Raw genomic sequence first — 20,637 nt, 5'->3', positions numbered from 1 at the left:
AGACATTCAAAGCTCTTCTTTGGATGTTGACTTCCTTTTGTCCTGTTCTCTGGCAAGATGATCCCAAACTGCTTCAACAATGCTGAGGTCTGGATTCTGTGGAGGTCAGTCCATGACCGATGGTGTTCTACTGTGAGTTTTTCTATCGAGATATGCTTTTACTGCTCTTACGTTCCAGATGGTATTGCATGGTGGATCAAAATCTGATGGTACTTTCCTGTGTTCATAATTCAGTCAGTTTTGGCAAGATTTCTTGTCACTGACGTCAATGCAGCCCCAAACCATGACAGAGCCTCCGCTGATGGTTGTAGACACACTATCTTGCACCCTTCTCTTAACCAGCTTCTTTATGTTTGGATTCGTCTCTCCATAAAACCTGTGATCACTGATTTTTTTTTCAGTCCAGTTCTTGTGTAATTTGGCATACCTCAGCATTTTCTCCCAGTTTCTCTTAATTAGGAATGGCTTCTTGATGCCCAACTGTACACTGAGAACATTTCTGATGAGGCTTCAGTGAACATTGAAGAGCCAGACGCATCTCTTGGGTCCTGTGCAATGTCTGCTGAATTTTTCTCCATTGCTTTTGAGGGCATGACATATTGTTCATCTGCTGTCAGGCCTGCCACTTCAACAGGTTCTTTAAGGACACACTGCATACTATGCCACATTTTCAGCAATTAGCTCTTTGGGAATTACCGTGTTGGTACTATTTTTATGTCTGTCAAACTGTTTTATCTTTGGCATTTTTTGCAGACTGAACAAAACGAAATGGCGAAAAATTATGTTTTTTCTTTGATTTTTATCAAATGCTGCTAGTAACAAAGCCCTTAAGATACAATTTAAATTTGGTTCTTTGCTAGGTTGACTGTTATGTGTAGACACAGAACTGTTTCATCCCTTGACTTGAGGGATTTTTTATGCTTGAAGTAGTTGGAAAACTTTGAAAGTCCTTCAGAAAGCAGGGATAATTGTTCCCCAAGACCACAGAAACAATCCAAAAAAATCTGGCTCTTTAGAAGCAAAATATCACTAAATGAGGGATGGCTCAAAACTTTTGCACAGTCCTGTAATTAGCATGTGTTTTGGCAACACAGCCATATAATGCATAGCTGTGTCTGGTGATGATGACGCTAGCGTAGAAAGTCAAAGGGTCACCAAACAGATTTCCAAAGGAAGACGTAAATCGCAGCCTAACTGTGAAGTACACCCAAGTACATCCTCTAAACAGAGCATCCATAATGATCACTTTACAGAATAACATATTCTATTTATAAAAGCTGTCTGCACTGACATATATTGGGTAGAAAGAACTTTGTGTGTGTGTGTGTGTGTGTGTGTGTGTGTGTGTGTGTGTGTTTGAACTATGTGTCATCTTGTTTTGGATGAAAGCAACTTGACTAGATTGGTAAACCCCCTGCCTCCCTCCCCACCACCACCACCACCAGGTTTCAGTATTGTGTAATTCTGTTACACAAGCAAGGGGTTGTGATGCAGATCTTCTAAGTCTGTAAGCCACTTCAATATAAAAGGAAGGTGTTATACAATATCCATTTTCAGAGCCGTGAACCAAGCGTTGGTGGTCTGATTATTCTTGCAAATGACCTGCATTTGGGGAATGTGCGGTGCACGGTCAGCTGACATCAGGGCAGTGCGTCATCAGTGTGTCGGCCTGTGAGTTTTTCAAAGGAGGAAACTGATCTGTTGTTAGAAACGCTTCAGTTTTTTGTATCCCTTTTCTGTGAAACACATGTGATGGAGAGGTACAAGTGAACAGCTTTCAAAAATACAAAAGCCAGTGTCAGCCCTCTAATTTAAGTTATTAAGTGAAGAGCTTGTATACAAGTTTTTTTAATGGGAAAGCTTGACTCTATGTAGTTCATGTTACCATTCCCCCCTCCTTCCCTCTTTAAAATCTGCATCGAGCTTCCTGCAGGGTTTATAATGAGCGCCCGGTACACACTGTTCAGCACTGCTGACGTCTGAAACCAGGGTGCAAGATCACTGCGTTTGTATGTGTGAGCTCTTGTTACATCCTTTTTTTGCATGTGAAACCAGTTTGAGTGTGAGAGTCCTCACCACATTTAGAGCACATTTTTGAGGTTTAATATTAGATTTGGGCTAAGATTACTCTGGGAAATAAATGTGTCAGTGAAGGGCCTTAGTATAGAGTACAAAAGTGTATGTGTGTGTCTGAGAGAGAGAGAGTTTGTGTGTAAAGTTTAATAAGAAAATGTGATTTTTCATGCGTACGAGTTCCTTGAAAGAGAGGGATGGAGAAATTAGTTTGTGTGTGTGTACAATGTCTTGCATCTTGGCATACCTCTTGTATAACTTTATTTTTTCTTCTAAGCTGAACAGTGGCATTATTAGCCAGATCTTATGTAAGCCAGCTTATGCAAGCAGCTGTCTTCTCACTGCCCCCCTCCTTTATCATTTTAACTTTACTCTTGCATGCGCACACTCTCAGGGGATTTCAACAGCTAATTACACGGTGTCTCTGGGTATGTAGGAAAGCATTCTGTACGTTAAACAACCTGCCTGAGTAGGTAGCATTTTTGCTTTGGAATACAGTCGTACTGTTTAACCACCGTGTCTTACAGATGGCTATAGACACTCGCCAGTGTACATCTATCCTGCCCTCCTCTGTATATACTGATGATGATTTGAACCAGAAATGTAATATTTGGATTTATCACAACAGGTTTTTTTGTTCCAGTCCAGTTTTTGAGTCATTTTGCATACCTATACTGTTCACCTGGCCTGATTCGTTCTCTTTTGTCCTCTGTCTATTCAAAGTCTTTACTTTTCTTTTTAGTAAATACTTGACACTATACCAGGATATTTTGTTTTAAGCTGTTTGGAAATTGCCTTGTTGGTGTAAAAATGCACAACGTCAAGTTATGTTATCTTTGGGTTTTGTCAGATTCAACCAAAGAAATGGGAAAGAATTATAGAAAATTATGAAAGTTTTCATGCTTGAATGATTCATAGCTCAGTGTCAATTGGCTTAACAAAAAAACAAAACGTCCATCTATCCATTCGCTTCCGCTTATCCTTTTCAGGGTTAATTACCCTTTGACCAGCCTTCCTGTTCTTAGTTGTGGACCCTGCGGACCAAGACCAGTGGCAGCTTCTAGTTCATATTAGTCCAGGTTGAGCTCCTCTGCGATTTTCAGACTGCTGTTGGGGGTTGGGGAGCTCTGGCATTTGTAGTTGGTGAGGGCTTTGATGCCTCTCCACAGCTGGTGGGGGTTGTTGACTGTGAGGAAGCTCTCTGTGCTCCTCCTGTAGCCCTCCTTGGCCTGTTCAAAGCCCCTCCTCAGGTTGATTGTAGCAGTGCTGTACAAAGAGCTGTCCCTCAGCATGAAGGCTGAGTTACGAGTCCTGATCAGAGCCTGTACCTCACTTGTCATCCATTTTTTTTCAGTTATGAAAAACCCTGATGGTTTTGGTCACTGTCACATTCTCTACACAGCACTTAATGTAGAAAAGTCTACAGGTTCTCCTGGTTTTTTCAGGGCACTCGGGCGGACATGCACCAATGGTGCGCATCCTGCCCCGAGTGTACAGCTGGTGAACCAGTCAACCATTCCAAAAGTGCCTTTAGGCCCACTATCATTAATGGAGGTCCCATTTGAGCACATTGGCATCGACCTCATCGGGCCATTTCACTGGAGTACACGGGGATATTGCTTTGTATTAGTTTTAACTGTTTATGCAACACAATGTCCTGAACCAGTGCCGCTGCGCACCATTTCCCCAAAGAGTGTGGCACAGGTGGTGTTTCAGGTCATCTCCTGAGCCAAAAGAGATACTGACTGATCAGGGCACATAAGTTCATATCTCGCACACTAAAAGAGCTATACGAATTACTGGGCATTAAATATGTTTGACTCAGCGTCTACCACCCTCAGACTGGCAGGTCAGTGGAGCGGCTGAATAACACTTTAAAGTCCATGATTCGAAAGTTCATTTATGAGCATGGATGCAATTGGGGTCGCTGGTAAGACCCTGTTTGCAGTGTGGGAGGTGCCTCAGGCCTCCATGGGATTTCTCTGGGATTTGAATTTGGCAGAAATCCGCCGGGGGTGTTGGACTTGATTAAAGAAAACTGGGAGAAAGGTCCAAGCCCGGCAAAAAATGAAATTCAATATGTTTTGGACCTAACAGCAAATCTGCACACATTTGGGAGGTTATGACGGGAAAATTTGCGTGAAGTATGGCAGTTTGATGCTTTCCCCATGCCCCGGCTCAATGAGCTCCTGGCACAGTTAGACACAACTCACTTTTTCACAACACTGGATTTAACCAAGGACTACTGGCAGATTCCCCTGTCTGCAGAGTTTAACCCGGCCCCTTGACTGATCTCACCTGAAAGGGTGCCCCAATTTGTGTCACAACGGGACTGCACGGACTCACGCGCAGGCTCTAAGTTTTGAAAACACAAGAGTCTTTATTACAGCAACACCAGGTGATCTATTTACAAAGGTGAGGGGAAAGCCAGGCTCTGGGGGTCCACACACAAATGGGGAAAGACGCAGAAAGTCCACACACACTCCATCCACGCCTCACGCTCCTCTTCACACTTCACAGCAGGAGGCCAGGTACAGCACAGTAGAGAAAGAGTGCCTGGCCATCCGGTGGGCGGTCGACACTCTTCCTTATTACCTCCTGGTCTGCCCTTTCACCCTCTGTTCGGATCATGCCCTGCTGCTGTGGCTCCATCGCACAAAGGATCCCAACATCCGGATCACCTGGTGATATCAGACTCTCCAGCCTTTTAATTTCTAGGTGGTCCATAGGCCAGGGGTGCAGGTGGCTGTAGTGGATTTTCTCTCCCGGCAGGGTAGGCTTGGCCAGATGGCTCCCTGGTCTAAGTCAGGCGATGGGGGTATGCGGCAGGGTGTGGTTTGTGGCTCATCTGCAGGGGAGGAGTGGAGCAGTGGGTTCAGGATGTGTTGTCAGGGGAGGCTGACTCATACAGCTGACCCCCATGATCTGATCATGTCTCCCCATTTGAATATGTCACTGGGACCAGATGACAGAACTGTGCGTGGCGTGAAACAGGAGGACAGCTGGAAAGCTGTTGCAAAGACAGTCTGTAATAAAAGCAGTCAACCTACAATGCTATGTGCGTGGGCACTTTATCACAAGAACGAAGAAAAAAAAAATGAATACATGCAAAATATAATACAATTTTTTTTTAAATGAAACGCGGTCTAGAGAGTGAGTTCCCTTGTTGGAGTGCTTCTTGTTATTTTTGCAACCTTCAAGATAAGTTATGTTAAATGTCCAAAATATCAAAATGTTTTAAAACAACAAATGTGTTGTAAGGCTTTTAACAATAAGTATGAAAATAACTTCACCCCCCCCCAAAAAAAGTGTAAGATGATAATATCTTTTAAAAACAACTGCATTGGTTCCACGTCTTTTTTGTAATCTCATGTCAGTCCAGACCATAGTGTTGTTCGGGGGGTTGTTTTGTCTTTTAGCAAGAGAAATTTAGGTTACTTCATCCCCTCCCCTGTGGTCATGGGGGTGGTGTTTGTAGGACATTAGACAGACTGCTCCCCTCCCCCTGCCTCTCCAGTCAGGACCCCGTCTTTGTTCATCTACACCGTCGCTCTGTATCTTTTATTTGTTTTTTCTGTGCTTTTCATATTTTCCCATTAAGAGGGTCCTCTTCCCATATTCACAGAATTGAGATTACCGCTCGCTCTGTTTGGCCAAAAGTAATGCTGTCCTCCACAAAGCCTTATCGGCTGAATCATACGTCCTTGGAACCCCTCCTTGGCCTGCTGTTTGAGGTTACGTAAGGTAGAATTGTACAGAAAGAGGAACACAAATGGGTTTTCTTTTAAATTTTCAACCCTGCGTATGCAACTACTTTCAAGAGAATTTCAACTGTCTCTGTGCTTTTAAAGGTTCACAGCAGCAGCTTTGGTGCAAAGGAAGAACTCTTTCTACAGATACTGAATTTGAAAGACTTTTGCATTCTTCTCTTGCTTTGCAATACTGACGAGGAGGTGAAAAGAAAAATCATAAAGGAAAAAAACAACGCTGAAAGTTTTGCAAAGAAAAAAGCTCTGCTTAAACTGCGAGTGTTCTATCATCTTTTTGTGCATTCATCTCTTTTTTCAGGTGGTACACCAGGCTTTAGATGACGATGCACTCATATGTTTGAGTTGCACTTAGACACTTAGACACTGTGGTCTGCAGCAGTGTTGCTCCAGCTGCACCGTTTCATAAGATTTGTATAAAATTTTGCATCTCCAACATTAGTGTAGTCCATTGTGAGTCATATCAATGGGCAAAATTAACCACAGTCTGGCGTGCATTATCCACTAGGGGCAGCAGGCATTCCTTTAGCAGCTAAAAGAAACAGAAGACTAAAGGCAGTGAATTGCCCTCTCTGACAGCTGGAAGTTGACTCACACATTGGTGTTTCATCTGTGGTGTGTGGTGGGGTCAGATCACTGCCAAGCTTTGTAAGACATGCAAGTTAGCTTTGACAAACAGTTACAAACAGCAGCACGAACACCTGAACGAAATCTAGTGCAAGAGTGCTGCAAAAAAAAAAAAGAAATCCTCCCTTTGTGCTCACCTCAGCTAGGCTTGAGACTATAATTTGTGGGAAATGATCTCATTTTAATGTGAGCCTGTAATTTTGTAAGTATCCTTCACAGTCCTGAATCAATATTCAGGGTTAGGAAAAAATGGCTGAATGTGAGTTTCACAATGTTATTACAGGCCTGTTGCATAGAATTGCCTTATATTTGAACAGGTGCCGTCTTCTCCACCTTCAGAATGTTATAACAGGTCATCTTAGGTAAGAAGAGGAAGAAGAAAGTTTCTTGCCCAGTACAGCTGGGGCTGCTTAGAGTAGCAGACATATACTGCATGTGTGTTATGTAACAGTTATTTTATAGCCTGAAGGCCTGACATAAACAGAATAGTTTGGCCTCCTTTCCACTGGTATATAAAGTTACATAAAGCTTGATGGCATTGAATCAAGTGTCCCCTTTTTAGGGGGGAGAGGAGCTGGATTTGACTTCTGAGTAATGAAACAAGCTGTACAGTATTTCTGCTGGAGTTCATGTGACCTACTTTTAAATATAAGTAAAGTACTTTAACTTATCTGAGTTTGAATCTACAGCCCGGCTGGGACCAATTTTTGTGGCGTTTCTATGTCCCCGTGTTTGTATGGTTTCTGTACGCTTTTTCTCCCAGCCCAAAGACATGCATGTTAGTGTAATTAGTGATTATGAATTTGGTGTAGGTGTGAATGGTTGTCTGACTCTCTGTGTAAGCTCTGCAACAGACTGACAACACACCCAGGGCGTACCCTGCATTTTGCCCTATGACGGCTCTGATAGGCTCCAGTCCCACTGCAAAACTGGAGTGGATGCAGGAGAAGATCAGTGGATGGCTAGATGGATTATTATCACAGCTACTCATTGGTTTTAGTGCCAAAAATGTGGTATGTTGCACTGTCACATGAACAGAACACCTACGAGTCTATGAGCAAAGTAATTCTGGTCCTCGTTGTTCACCCAGATTCAATGCAGCTCTTAGAAGAAAGATGGGATGGTGGGAAAAAAGCAAAATTTGACTCTAAATGAAATCAACAGGGCAGTGCTTTCACTTTTACGCTCTGCTACAGTAAATTAAAACATCTTTGCCAACAAATGAAGCATTTTATTCACTCGACCTTAAGGGCATCGCTTAGAAGCAAAGTATAAAGTCTTACTCAATTCGTTGTACCTGCATGGATTGATGTGAATACATCTTTTGAATTTAAAATGAATACAATTGTGCTCAGAATATAGGATAACTAAAAAATAAATATGCCATTGCAGGATGCTACTAAATCCAAGGCAGCACTATCTGGAAAAAAAGGCTCACAGACTTGGTGTTTACCAGTTTAGAAAAACCGGAGGTGGTGACACGTCTTTCGCCCAGTATGTTGAACACTTACCCGAAGCCTTCGTTACTCACCGTGTCTCTGTGGATGTATACCCTGACATGCTGCAGAGGCTCACTTTTATGGAGATCTGAGTAGATGTTGGATGAAATCACATTAGCAAGCATTGCCCTGTGTTCTTGGCCTTCATGCATTAATTATACCGCAGTTTGTGGTGTGTTTTTTTTTCACATGGTTGAATAAGTTATTTGTGTTGCTTTGCCTTGCAGACACACCTCCACAGCACTCTCTGCATATGATTTCTTCCTGGTTAACATCAGTTGCACTAAATCCAAAGTATTTCCAAACAAGGGTGATCTGCTTGGAGTGACAAGCTCTTTGCCTTCTGCTGTGCCAGACATTTAAATTTAACTGTATATCTGTCTTAATCTAGAGTTACTCACTCTGACTACTCCAGGAAACCTCAGGCTGCACGGTACAGGGAACAGCTGTGATTGGCATATGCAGGCGCTTATTCAGGGAGCGTTTTACTTGTTCTATTGGCAGAGTATGCTGCTTTTTTTTTTTCAATTAATTTTTTTGATCATGCTCTTTTAATTACGGGAAGCCAAAATTGTGATTGAGATTAGAATTATATGTTCTTTCCAGCTCTGGATTCTTGTGATTCTTTCTCTGTTTCTGGTCTTCACATACTAACACTCAAAGAATCTTGTTTTTCTGTACTGAAGACAACATCTTCAGTGTTCGTAATCACTTAAAATTGCTGTCAGAGTGAGGCTTTTGTAAAAGTAATGCTTTTAGCAGTCTCATGACACAGGCTTTTCCACGTCAGAATCCTGCTTTTTTTCGATAGTTTTGTTAAACAGAGTAGATGCACAAACGGCGTGTTCTGCTCCAAGTACTGCATGCTTGTTCTCATTTTAACAGCAGTGTGATCGTCCAGCAGTGGTTAGTTTGGAACAACGGTGTCATCGTCTCTGACGCATACATACTTTTATACAGAAAATTATGCAAAGGAAGCGAATTTTGAAATTACCTGAAAATAAACTCTTGCTCTGTTGAAGATGGGTACATTGTCACTTGCTGTGCTAATTACAAAAAGGCATTATGCCCTTTACGCCCTTTATTTAAGGGAAACATTAAGTAGAAAGAGTATATGGTGCTCTGTGTGTGTCTGTGTGAGTGAGAGATTGAATATTGGTTGCATTGTCACTAGAAAGTCCGAGCGAGAGGGGGGCCGTGTGGGATGTTTGGCCACAGGTCAAATCCTATCCTCTACCAACTGTTAATGGTGGTTTCTGTGTCTGTAAGTTTCAGCAGGAAAGTGCGTTTTCTGTCTTCATCAGTGGTGCAGCTGTGACTGCCGGTGTGAGTCCTTGAGCTGATTTGAGGAGCTTTCATGGGAAGATGAGCTGTAGATTTCATTTATTTCTTGACTGATCGCGAGTGAATGAGATGCAATGAGAGGATGATGATCACCGTGGTTTCCACCGTGCTGCTGTCAAATCAACTGCACTGCAATCTCAGTCTTTCCCATCAGAGATTTAGGGGGAAAAAAATCAGCAAATAATTTCAGAAGTTAAAAAAAAAAAAATGTCAGAATCAAAGTGAGCTCGCAGGTTCTTTGCTTGCTGGTTTTTAGGCCCAGCAAACCAGTCCATGATGTTTAGCTTTGCTTTATGAAGCTGGTAAATCGACCTGTGGGACCAATAAGTCGGCTTGGCTGGAGCTACCTGTTGTGCAATGTGCTGAGTAAAGTTATCCAAGGTGAGCTGGCAGATGATCAAGAGTGAGCCTTGCTGTGATAATACTGCGTCTGGACTCGTCTGAGTGGGCGCGCGCATTATTTAAAGCCTTCATCTTCATCCAAGAGAAGAAAAAAGATCATGGTTTTAGCTTGTGCTGCTAAATGCAGGTTTAGGATCTATTTTTGCTGGTCAGACACTTTAGTGAAGCCTTTTTTTTTCGATAATATTGCTCAAGATTTCTGCGGTAAGGATCATATCTGTGGCACTGAAACTTTACATAGGGGTTAAATATTCTTGTTTGTAGCAGAATTATATTGATATAAAACAAAAAAGGGGGAAAAAAGAGAGCAAAACTTTGCTTTTACTGATCCACGCTGGGTAATGAAAGGCACATCTGCTCTGTGATCCTGTGAGCAGCGTTGGTGTAATTTTTCTCCTGCTGAGAGCTGGACCTTTAAAAGCATCCTAGAAACTCCTACAGAGAGATAAAGAGAGCTCTTTATGTCTCTCTTTGTGGCTTTTTCTCACTGGCTTTGTCTGTCTGCACTGTAGTTCTTTCTTTCATTTGCAGGTCAAGATCCTTATAATGTCTGTCTCACAGCGCCTTTAAAAAGCTCACATCCTGTCTTTTTAGAAAATCTAAATCCATGTTCTCATCGCCTGATTTTAAGATAACATTGTGTTTTTTCACACCTTCTCTTTCAAGGCTACATGATTATGGCCAAAATGATTATCACGATTATTTAGTTGTTTCAGGCATTTACATTTTTTTTGTCTGTCTTTCTTTTAACTTAGTGTTATTCATCCAGACTGCAAACCTGGATGTAACGGCTGTGATTGGCACGTAGTCGAGGATTTAGGGAGCGCTTGATTTGCGTCTGTTTTGCATGCTATCAACGAAGCATGCATTTTCAGTATCGCTCGATCATTTTATCTAAGTGTGGGAAGCCAAAATGGTGATCGAGATTAAAATTTGATGAATTGAGCAGCCTTACTCTCTTATCGTTCAGCATTTTATTTTTAGTATTTGAGCCCCTTACCTGCCTTTCCTGGACGTAGTGGGGCACTAGTTTTTTATATTTATTTATTTATTTATTAGGCTGACATGAAATAAGCTGTATTTTCTGCATACATTTTTATTTTTTACAACATGATTATTCTAGAAGAATGGAAGATATCTCGAAATCTTCTGATCAGTAGCCAGGAGCTGTTTTTTGCCTGACCAGAGAATAAAAATGACCAAGTTACCTCCCATATTTTTGAAAACTCTGAGATTGTGCGACAGATTTTACCCTTTATATGTGTTTTTAAGCACCAGATGAAAACTGGACTGATACAAAGTCAGGTAGGGCATTTAAATGATTTAACTACCTGCTGATTACAGAGCTAAATAATCTCTTATCTAATGATTTATTAGTACTGTGTAATGTGTGTGTGTCTGTACATATAAAGGATGGATGACGTTGTGTGTCACTAGGGCACAAAATGCTGTAGGTAGGTTTGAACATTTCAGAAAACATAAAATGACCTGTGTTGTGACGCAGCGAGGAAGGTCGATGATAAAAACAATCATCCCTTACATCTTCCTTTTCAAACTGTGCGGAGAGGCACAGTTTGAACAAAGAGCCATCACTTTCTGTTCCTTAAAAAATGTGTTCTGTCAGTTTGTGTGTATGTGTGTTGTTTATTGTGTGTTTTCTATATTTCAGGTGTAGATTTGCTGGCCATGCTGAGGTAGCAGCGGCCTTTTAGGTCAGGATGTCTGATGATGAAATCGAGTGGTTCAATGGGAAGGAGAGAGAGATCTGCTACATCAGTGATGCGGACGAAGACAATTATGGAGACGATGAAGATGAGGGTCAGCTGGGTGAGTCACGTTAGTGAATGAAGACCATCTCACCTGCCTGTGTTTTGTTGCATCTTCTACAAAGATGCAAGTGAGTCGGGCTCAGGATCAATGGGTTATTTCAATTTGAATAAACCAAAATTATACTCTGAATTTATAAATGACAAGTACAAATAGCCGTTTTACCAAAAAATGTGTGTGATGCAAAATTTAAATTCCTTACTGATCAAGAATTAAGAGCACATTACAAACCACTGCAGATTCTTCAGTAAATTTCACAGAATTTTTTTTTTCTGGGTAAAATAATTCAGGTTATATTTAATAAAACTAAAAGACTGTTTGTCAAAGCAATAAGCCTCAAGAGGTCTGCAGTCATCATAGAATAGCTAATTGCCATCATTATTAGGGACTTTTTGGTTTTTATAAAACAGTCACTACATATACCTGATGAAGCCGAATAAAATAAAAAACAAGGAAACCAAAAAAACAGATTAAACATCAAAGCAGTGTAGTGCCTCGGGGATCTTTTGCAGAGTAGTTGCAAAACAATATGCAGAAACAGCAACGCCCAGCACAGTGGGTGTCATGCTTAAAGATATGGGTGATTATTAACATTTTTCTATCACGATGGCTTTTGCAAGTCTTGAAGGAGCGTTTGCATTCCTTTTTGCTGGAATAGAGGTGCTTGACTATGACACGGGTGTTTTAATTGCACGCAACCAGAAGGAAGGATATCACTCCAGCTTCATCTAGTATCAGGACCTGGGAGATTGCAGAGATGATTTTATGCCCCATTGTGATATGCTTGCTCTTCCCTCTAGGGTACCATTAGAGATTTGTACAGTGGTGCTTCACACGCATAGACTGTATATAAAAGATGGACCACAGTGGCTTGGGGTGCTTTGCTCTTTGCTGTTAGTGTTTTGGCTGCCACCATGTTTTGTTAATCTATTGTTTTGTTTTTTTATTGGAGTCAAAAGTAATCCCCGCCCCCCTCTTTTTTTTTTTTTTTTTTTGTAGATTGAAGCCTAGAATGCTATGCTATCGGCTAAGGCTAGCAAGGTGAACCCATAGACTGTTATGGATACAGAAATCTGCTAATGAATGCTGAATAACATACAAACATAACATTATAATTTCACCTGGCAAAACTGGAGCACAGCCTCCATTAATGTAATCCATTTACATTGCATCTATTTAATGCAATGTAATGAATTTGAATGAAAAGGCAACAATACCACACATGCTTTCAAGAGATGCAGTTCTTTGAGTGGAATTAGCAGAGGTGAGGCCGAGCAGACGGCTAGCAACTGCATCCAGTTTTCAGTCTGAGTGGCCACGGCTGTAATTGTAGGCCCTTTAAGTTTAAAAAGTTGAGTTACCCAAAAAAAAGCAACAAAAGACAAGCCTCAGGGCAGTTATTATAAAGCCCTAAAGTAGCTTTAAAGAGTAATCTGTAGCTATAAACATGATTTATTATGTAACATAGGAGCATTGTAACAGAGTCTAGTGGGATTGACTCACTTTTGGAGCCAGGCTCAAGTGGCCTCATCTTTCAGAGCCGTCTGAATCTGCATGATTGTGAAAGTCACCTATAAATATAATGCCTTGCAGTTTTTAACAGAATCTAAAGACGATGCCGCCTCAAACAGAGTTTGTGGGTGGGCAGAGAAAAGTTTAATTCTCTCTTTTGTTATTCAAGTCTACATCTGACACAAATGACAGCAGCTACTTTCTCTGCTTTGTCATCTGACTCACATGTAAACAGACACATTTTTCGCAGAAGCCACCAGATAACTGAAGTGACCCAGCAGCTTTATTCTCTGTGTGTGACCAGACCGGCTCTCCTCAGCAGCCTCTGCTGTTCTGTCCTCCCTCAGGAAACAAACCAAACTCTCATCTCCACCTCTTCTCTTATTTCTTCTTTTGCCAGTATGTGTTACATAACCTGGTGAATCATCTATTAGCTCTATTAAATGCAGAGGTGTGTGTGTGTGTGTTTTGTGTGTAGGAGGCATGATTTAAACTTTGATTGGATAACTTCAGTGACATAGTGTTTCAGGGACCTCACAAAGGGCAAAGTTAATGTTTTTTCCCTGCAGTATTTACATGTTTTAGGATTTCTACCGAAATCTAAAAACTCATTGTTCACTGATCTGACGTCTTAATTTGTTGTTGTAAAAGCAAAGACAAAGAATGGGAGATTAACTGAAGGAATCACAGTGTCAGTGTCCTTGAATTTTAATTCTTCGTTTTCCTTTTTTCTCTAGTGTGTGTGTGTGTGTGTGTGTGTGTGTGTGTGTGTGTGTGTGTGTGTGTGTGTGTGTACGTCTGTCATTAGAGGATGAGCCTGGGCTTGACTTAGATTTTTGTGGGGACTTACCTTTGAGTTTATGGTTAGGACTTGGGTTTAGGTTAAGGATGAGATTAGGGAAGGGATCATGTAAATGTGTGTGGTTGACTCCTTTTGTCTCAGTTTCATTTTTGTTTACCACCCAACCATAATGACTGTATAGTTGAGCATACTCAAAGCTAACCAAGTGCCCACTGTGTGTGTACACAAACACTACACTACAGGTCTCCTTCCTTGTCTTGTGAGTGCCTTTGCTCTTTGTTTTTTTGCCTTCTTTGGTTTCTTACCAAAGACGGCAGGTTTTTTTTGTTTTGTTTTGTTTTTTGCAGCGAACCCAGAGCCTTTTCAAAACGATGACACATTTTAGTGATGTGATGCAGTCATGTGACCAATTAAACTAAGATAGCGGAGGGTATTATAAAGAACTTGTTTTGTTTGCTCTCAATTTTGACAGCCCTATTAAAGATTAATATCAGTCTGTACATGCTCCAGCTTTTCTTCAAATCCAACTTTGTACTTTTGTTTACTCGGAGCAACAACTCCACCTCAGTGTTAGTCCATTTAAAAAACTCTGCTTTTCCTCAACATTTTGTCGGAAAGTAAATAAACGGCTGACAGAAATGAGGCAGGCCAAATCTTGTTGCGTTTTACGCATGTGCAGTACTGGAACGTAAGCGTTTTCGGCCATTTCAATGTGGACGCACAACTCTGTGAAAACAACTGAAAACAATAATGTGGACGCAGAGCGTTTTCAGACGAAAACGCCGTTTTCAAATTTATCCAGGCTAGTGTGGACGTAGACTAAGACAGCTGGGATAGGGATAGCCTCCAGGCTCCGCGACCCTGACAAGAATAAGCAGAAGAGAATTGAATATGAAATAGATGCAGCGATTTTTTTGAAACGTGCAAGTGTCATGTAAATACAGTATATACGGCAAAAACAAAGTTTGTACAATTCTAATGAGCTTGAAGATCAATATTTGTATGACTGACTGCAGCACAGCCTGAACTCTCTTAGGCAGCTTTCTTGTCATTTCTTTCAGGAATAGGTCTCCAGGTTTCTTGAAGGACATTCAAAGCTCTTCTTTGAATGTTTCTGCCTTTTGTTCTGTTCTCTGTCACACACTGTTTCAGTAGTGTTTAGTCCTGGGCTCCGGGGAGCCAATCCAAATTTTCACATTTGGATTCATCATTCCATTAGACCTGTTTTTAAGGACAGGGCTGTCAGTTACTTTTCATCTCTTCATCATATACCATTGACAGGAAGCATCTGTCGCGGAGACGGTTGTTACCTGTATTCTGGCCTTTTACCTATATTCAACTAAAGTACATTTTTGTAACAGGCTGCTAGCAACAAGTCCCTAAGGGTACAGGTTAAAACTGGTTTTCAAATTTTTTTGTTGAGTAGACACAACACCGGTTCATCTGATGAGTTCAGTGACTTTTTTATGCTTGAATGATTCATAGATCAGTCTTAAGTGGCTTTAAAAAAAAACAAAACAAAAATAACATTCCTCTGAAAATGCTTGTGTACAATGACTGGACCTAAAATGAGTGAAAAAACAACCAGTGTTGAAAGAAAAACATTGAAAGCCTGGAGAACTGTGGCTCAAGACCACTTCAAAAATAACAAAGTCGAGTTCCTTGGGAGCAAAATATAAATTAATGAAGGGGCGTCTCAAGACTCGCACTGTACTGTACAAAATCTTTCGTAACATTTGCTGAATTCTTACATTTTGTGAATTCAGAACAAAAGCTAGCATCTGTTTAAAAAAAAAAAAAGTGATCATGTCACAATTTTTTTTTTTGCCTTTTTTGTCATCTTTAAAAGTTTAGAAATGATCTTGATTTAAGCAGAGTGAGAATTTTGGCACCTCTGTCATATCTGTATCCTACAAAACTGGACTTTCTTGAACACCCACTTTGCTAACATGAGACTGCTTGGATTGATATTACGTTGGCTGTGAGCACACGGGATGCCTTAAAATAGGTCAGCACATTCGTTTAGCCTTTTCCTTAGTGTAAGAAGCTTTATGGGCCTCATATATAGCCTCATATCCACATACTGGTTAATTCAGGTGGTCAGTTTAGTTTAGCTTTGTACATTACACCTAGTTGTTGCTGTTAACTAAAAAGCAATTTCTCTCGCCAACCAATTTTGTGACTTTTGTTTTTAAAAAACAGACATTTAAATATTTGTTGTGCTTTGTTGTTGTGTATTTATATGCTAAGTGAAAATGAAGCTACCAGTTACACAGTTTATAGCAGTGTATCAGTATTCACATCTTACACTCAAGCAGAAAGTAAATGAGCCTATTAATTTTTCCTTTTTTTGTTCTTTTCCTCCAAAAGCCTGAAGCACCATTCAACGAGATTCTTGCTGTTGCTTAACAACAGCAAGCTTGGGTCAGTTAAACTACACTTAAGTCTCAGCCGCAGCTCTGCTCAGTCTAAATGTGTGAGTAAGTAAAGAAGATGTTATATGTAGTTGGCTCTGTTTACAAATGTAACGTTTATTCCAGTGGTCAGTGGGGATATTCCTTTTTGGCGTGTAGTGGTGAGTACTGTATCTCTGCAGGTCTTCAGCTCTTTTAATAATTCCTTGAATGGCCATATCTGTCTTGTGGAATCAGAGATCTGGGAGTGGGTAGAAGCGCATCATGCTTGAAGTTTACAGCCTGTGGAGACCTCTTTGGGCTTCTCATCACTGTGAGTCAGTGTTGGATAACCCTGTAATGTGACAGATTGCTTGTTATGTTTGGGCCTGAGTAGCAGTAGAGAACTAAAACACACACACACACACACACACACACGAGGCTGTACATGTTGTCCTAATGACATCAGAACTCTGTTAGATACCATATAGCTGTAATGGCAGCTCTGCAGTAATATGGACTCTGAAAGAGTGTCTGTGTTTGTGAGGCAGAGGGCAATGATGATGGAGACTTAATCATCCACCAAAGAAGGTTCAAGTCCTTGCGCGTCCCTGCTTGGTCAGGTTTATAAAACATTTTACCACAACAGTTGTGCAACACTTTGTATAACTGACCCAGCATATCAGAAAAATTGGCAGACGCCGAAGGCGACAGAACTGGCTTTGTGGGGTTACCTTAGGAGGTAAAAAGTCCTGATTGTTTGGAGTTTGTAAGCTGTAGCTGAATATACAAGACTTTCTTCTTATACTCTTGAAAGCATGTGCTCAACAGGTCACCATGACTCTACTTAACATAGGTGACTTGTTTTGGAGTTGTATGTACATGTATGTTGTAGGTTAGGATGGACAATGTTCATGTAGCTGAAAATCTTTTGTTACCTTTTAGTGTATTATCTATCTCCTGCCTAAAAAAGTGTCTTCTTTTAGTCGTGCGATATCGGATCGGCACCTCAGATCGGTCCAATCCCGACTCTAACGGATGTGTGGCAGTGAGCGTGTTTGCAGCTGATGTAATCCAGTTCTTTCTTGGTTCGGGCTATCGACCCACAGGAGAACTGTCTGATGGAGAAGACACATTTCCATGTTTATCTTCCCCACTTTGCAAGTCTATTTTGCTCCTGTGACATCGTCACCCCCCTGCTGCTTCCTGCGTCTGTCCCATAGTTACCATAACAACTGTCACCAGGACGCCGGCCCCCTCATAGTTGTGACAGTTTACTCCTCCAGGTTTGACATCCCCTTTTTTCTTCCTGTTCTTCTTCTTCCTCCCCTGTTTTCTCCTATTCACACTCTTATCTTTATGCTTTTGTCTCTTCTCTTCAACTAATTAGTGTAACTTTGTCCTCCTTATAGCTTTATGTTTTTAATCCTTGCATACACTAATAATTTAATTATTAGTTCTAAAGCATGTAAAAGAAAATCTACTTTCAACCAGCTGCTATAAAGTTTCTTCATTCATGTGACTGGTTCAGCACACACTGAGCAAACACTGAACAAAGAAAGGGATGACAGACTGGGTGTGAGTTTACTAAACACGTCACAGGACTATTAAACAGAAAATATGTCAATACCGATGTATAGATGGAGTGTAGAATTAATCGGCAAAACCTGTTGTTGTTGTTATTGATCACAGAAATGATTCATTCTTGATATATTTTTAGGTTAAATTCACTGTTGAGCTAAATACTAAAAATCTCTGATGTACATGAATTTTTTTTTAAAACTTTTAATTTGCTTTTTTGACTGCATGAACTGATGAATAATGTGTCTTCTTTCTGGAGAAGTTTGGGTTGTTATGGTGATCACATCACTGGTACCACATAAAACACACATACAGTTGTGATATTACACTTTCAGCGTGGTATTTTTAGAAAAGTGTCATTTGGAGTCATCACATGAGTTTTAGCAATTTCTATTCTAGTATGCTTCCCCTATGTATAAGTGAAGTGAAGTGAAATTTATTTCGGTCAACAACAACAACACAGATTATCATTTTACATAAAAGTACTCAATCATACAGTGGGAAAAGTACACACATAATAATTTAAATATATACCGTAGTTTTCGGGTCATAAGCCGCTATTTTTTTCCCACACTGTGAACACTGCGGCTTATACTGACGTGCGGCTAATGCATTTTTGTTTTCATGCGGCCAAAAACATTTTGCCTGGTAACAGCAGACCAATAAAATTGATAAGTAGTATATATACGGTATATATTTTTACCGGTTGTTAAGAGACGTTGTAATGTTGTTTGTGCACTGTTCCGTAAAAAAACCATAAGCAACGTAATTTGTGTGTTACTGATACGTACGTATACTTAAAGGTAGCTGTGTTACAGGCGCTGTTCGAGGAAAAGAAGCATTTGCAGTATTTATTTTTGTATGTTACCATAACGTTTATGTTACCATGTTTATGTTACCTTATGGATTAAATTAAATGTTAAAAATCCTCACGTGTAATATTTCTGTGTAAATATCTCATATTACGAGTGAAACGCATACGGCTTAAAATCCGGTGCGGCCTGTACAATTACAAAATTGATTTTCTTTCTAAAATTAGCGCATGCGGCTTTTAATCAGGTGCGCTCTGTAGTCCGGGAATTACGGTAATTTATTGTAAAAAAAAATATATATATATTGCTTGAGAGAAATGGAAAGTCAGTTTTCATAGCATACCAAAGAGAGGCAGATGGGGAGAGAGGCTGTTGTTAATCGGCAGGTATATAACGACATTTCAGTCTTTTATTTGTTTCGGTGGAAACATGTTTGGTAGAGACAACAAGCAAAAGTCTCTTCAGATTTTCTTTTTTAAAGCTTCAGAACAGCATCTGGGTCAAGATTGGATATTAACACAAATGAATGAACAAGACTGGTTTAAAGCAGTATTGTATTTGCAGGTTTTTACGTGCTGGATTTGTGATAATTAGACCTTTTCTTCTGGTCACTGGGATAGTTTCACTAGTTACATTTTCAGGCCACTCAAAGGTTCGTCTCATTTACTTGAGCCCTACCAATTTCTGTATTTCTATAGTCGCAGTTCACAGTGTAGTCACACAAAGAAGGGAAGACTGAAAAGTTTGGTCACAGAGATCCTATGAAATGGATTTTATGATTTTAAAAAAATGAAGTGACAAAAGCTGTCACTATATCAATCTATCTATATTCTTATAAAACCCTGTTTATAGGCGTAAGCACGATTTTTATAGCACCAGCATAAAATCTTTTATGTAAAATACATAAATGTAGTTTTGAAAAGCACTTTTAATCAATGCGATTCTTTCATTACTACCTGTTGGGTAAAGTGCTTAGGCTGTTAAAAACAGGGCTTAATGAAGAAAAAGAAAGCATGCTGACCTAGAAAACTAGGAATATATGCACATGAAAACCCAAGAAAGAGAAGAGGAGAAGGTTAAAAAAAAGTATCTACAGAGGCCATTCTTCAAAAAGTGACATTGAGAAATGGACCTGGGGAGGTGGGACCACTATTCTAAAATAAAATCACCATCTTCAGCAGCATGGCGCTGCAGGGATACCTGTTCTGGGTCAAGGGGTGTGTGTGTGTGTGTGTGTGTGTGTGTGTGTGTGTGTGTGTGTGTGTGTGTGTGTGTGTGTGTGTGTGTGTGTGTGTGTGTGTGTGTCTGCGCGCGCGTGTGCGAACGCACGTCCGCGCATGTGTTTTCTGAGTCTGTGTGTGAACAGATTGCGGTGTGTGCGCTGCATGTTGTTAGCTCTGTTGGCAGTTCTGATGAAGCTGTCATGAGGTTTAGTCACATCTTTCATAAGACTTGCACACACACACCAGAGAGCAGGGGAGTAATAGTCTGTTAATTAGCCTGTTGCTCCCCTGCATGTGTAGGCGTTGCTAAGCAAAGCACGCTCCCCGTCGCTGTAGTTCAAACTGAAGAAAAAGAGGTAAACGTGTTTCTTTGCGGCGATTGTTGCAGACACCTGGTGGTTTAATCGGCTACCTGATGCAACACATTGCCTGTTTGTTTTTTTTGCCCACGCTAGATAAGTTAAGCATCAGGTAGCTTTTTTTGTAAGATGGACCGTGACTGTAGTTTTTCATTTCCAACGTCCGGAGAGAAAGAACAATGGTAGGAGGGGAAAACAGCTTACAATACGGGCAGCTTTGGCTAAATCATGAGTCTAACATGCAGTCTGGGATTGCTATACTGGAAATCAGAGAATCATCACAAAGCTCAAATGAAGATTTTTAGCCTCGTTTTATGTTATTTTATGTTATTAAACCAATATCAGCTTGTTAGCTTGCCTGGTCAGCATGATGTTATCATGTGTCACATCTGTTGACAAGGTTATACACATATTTA

At 40.6% G+C, this 20,637-nt stretch overlaps 1 protein-coding gene across 1 annotated transcript in view; it reads left to right on the top strand.

Moving 5' to 3' along the window:
- LOC102783560 (helicase ARIP4-like) overlaps positions 1-20,637 on the top strand; it is a 76,113-nt gene that overhangs the window by 10,161 nt on the left and 45,315 nt on the right. Inside the window, exon 2 of the mRNA XM_006785381.3 lies at positions 11,382-11,539. Coding sequence (XP_006785444.2) covers positions 11,431-11,539 — 109 coding nt within the window. The 5' untranslated portion in view covers positions 11,382-11,430. The remainder of the gene's footprint in view (positions 1-11,381; positions 11,540-20,637) is intronic.

The sequence above is a fragment of the Neolamprologus brichardi genome, chromosome 20 (assembly GCF_056152115.1).
Source record: "Neolamprologus brichardi isolate AB-2024 chromosome 20, ASM5615211v1, whole genome shotgun sequence".
NCBI classification, from domain to species: Eukaryota; Metazoa; Chordata; class Actinopteri; order Cichliformes; family Cichlidae; genus Neolamprologus; species Neolamprologus brichardi.
Note: the sequence above shows the minus strand (reverse complement) of the source record. Positions and strands in the feature narration are given on the sequence as shown.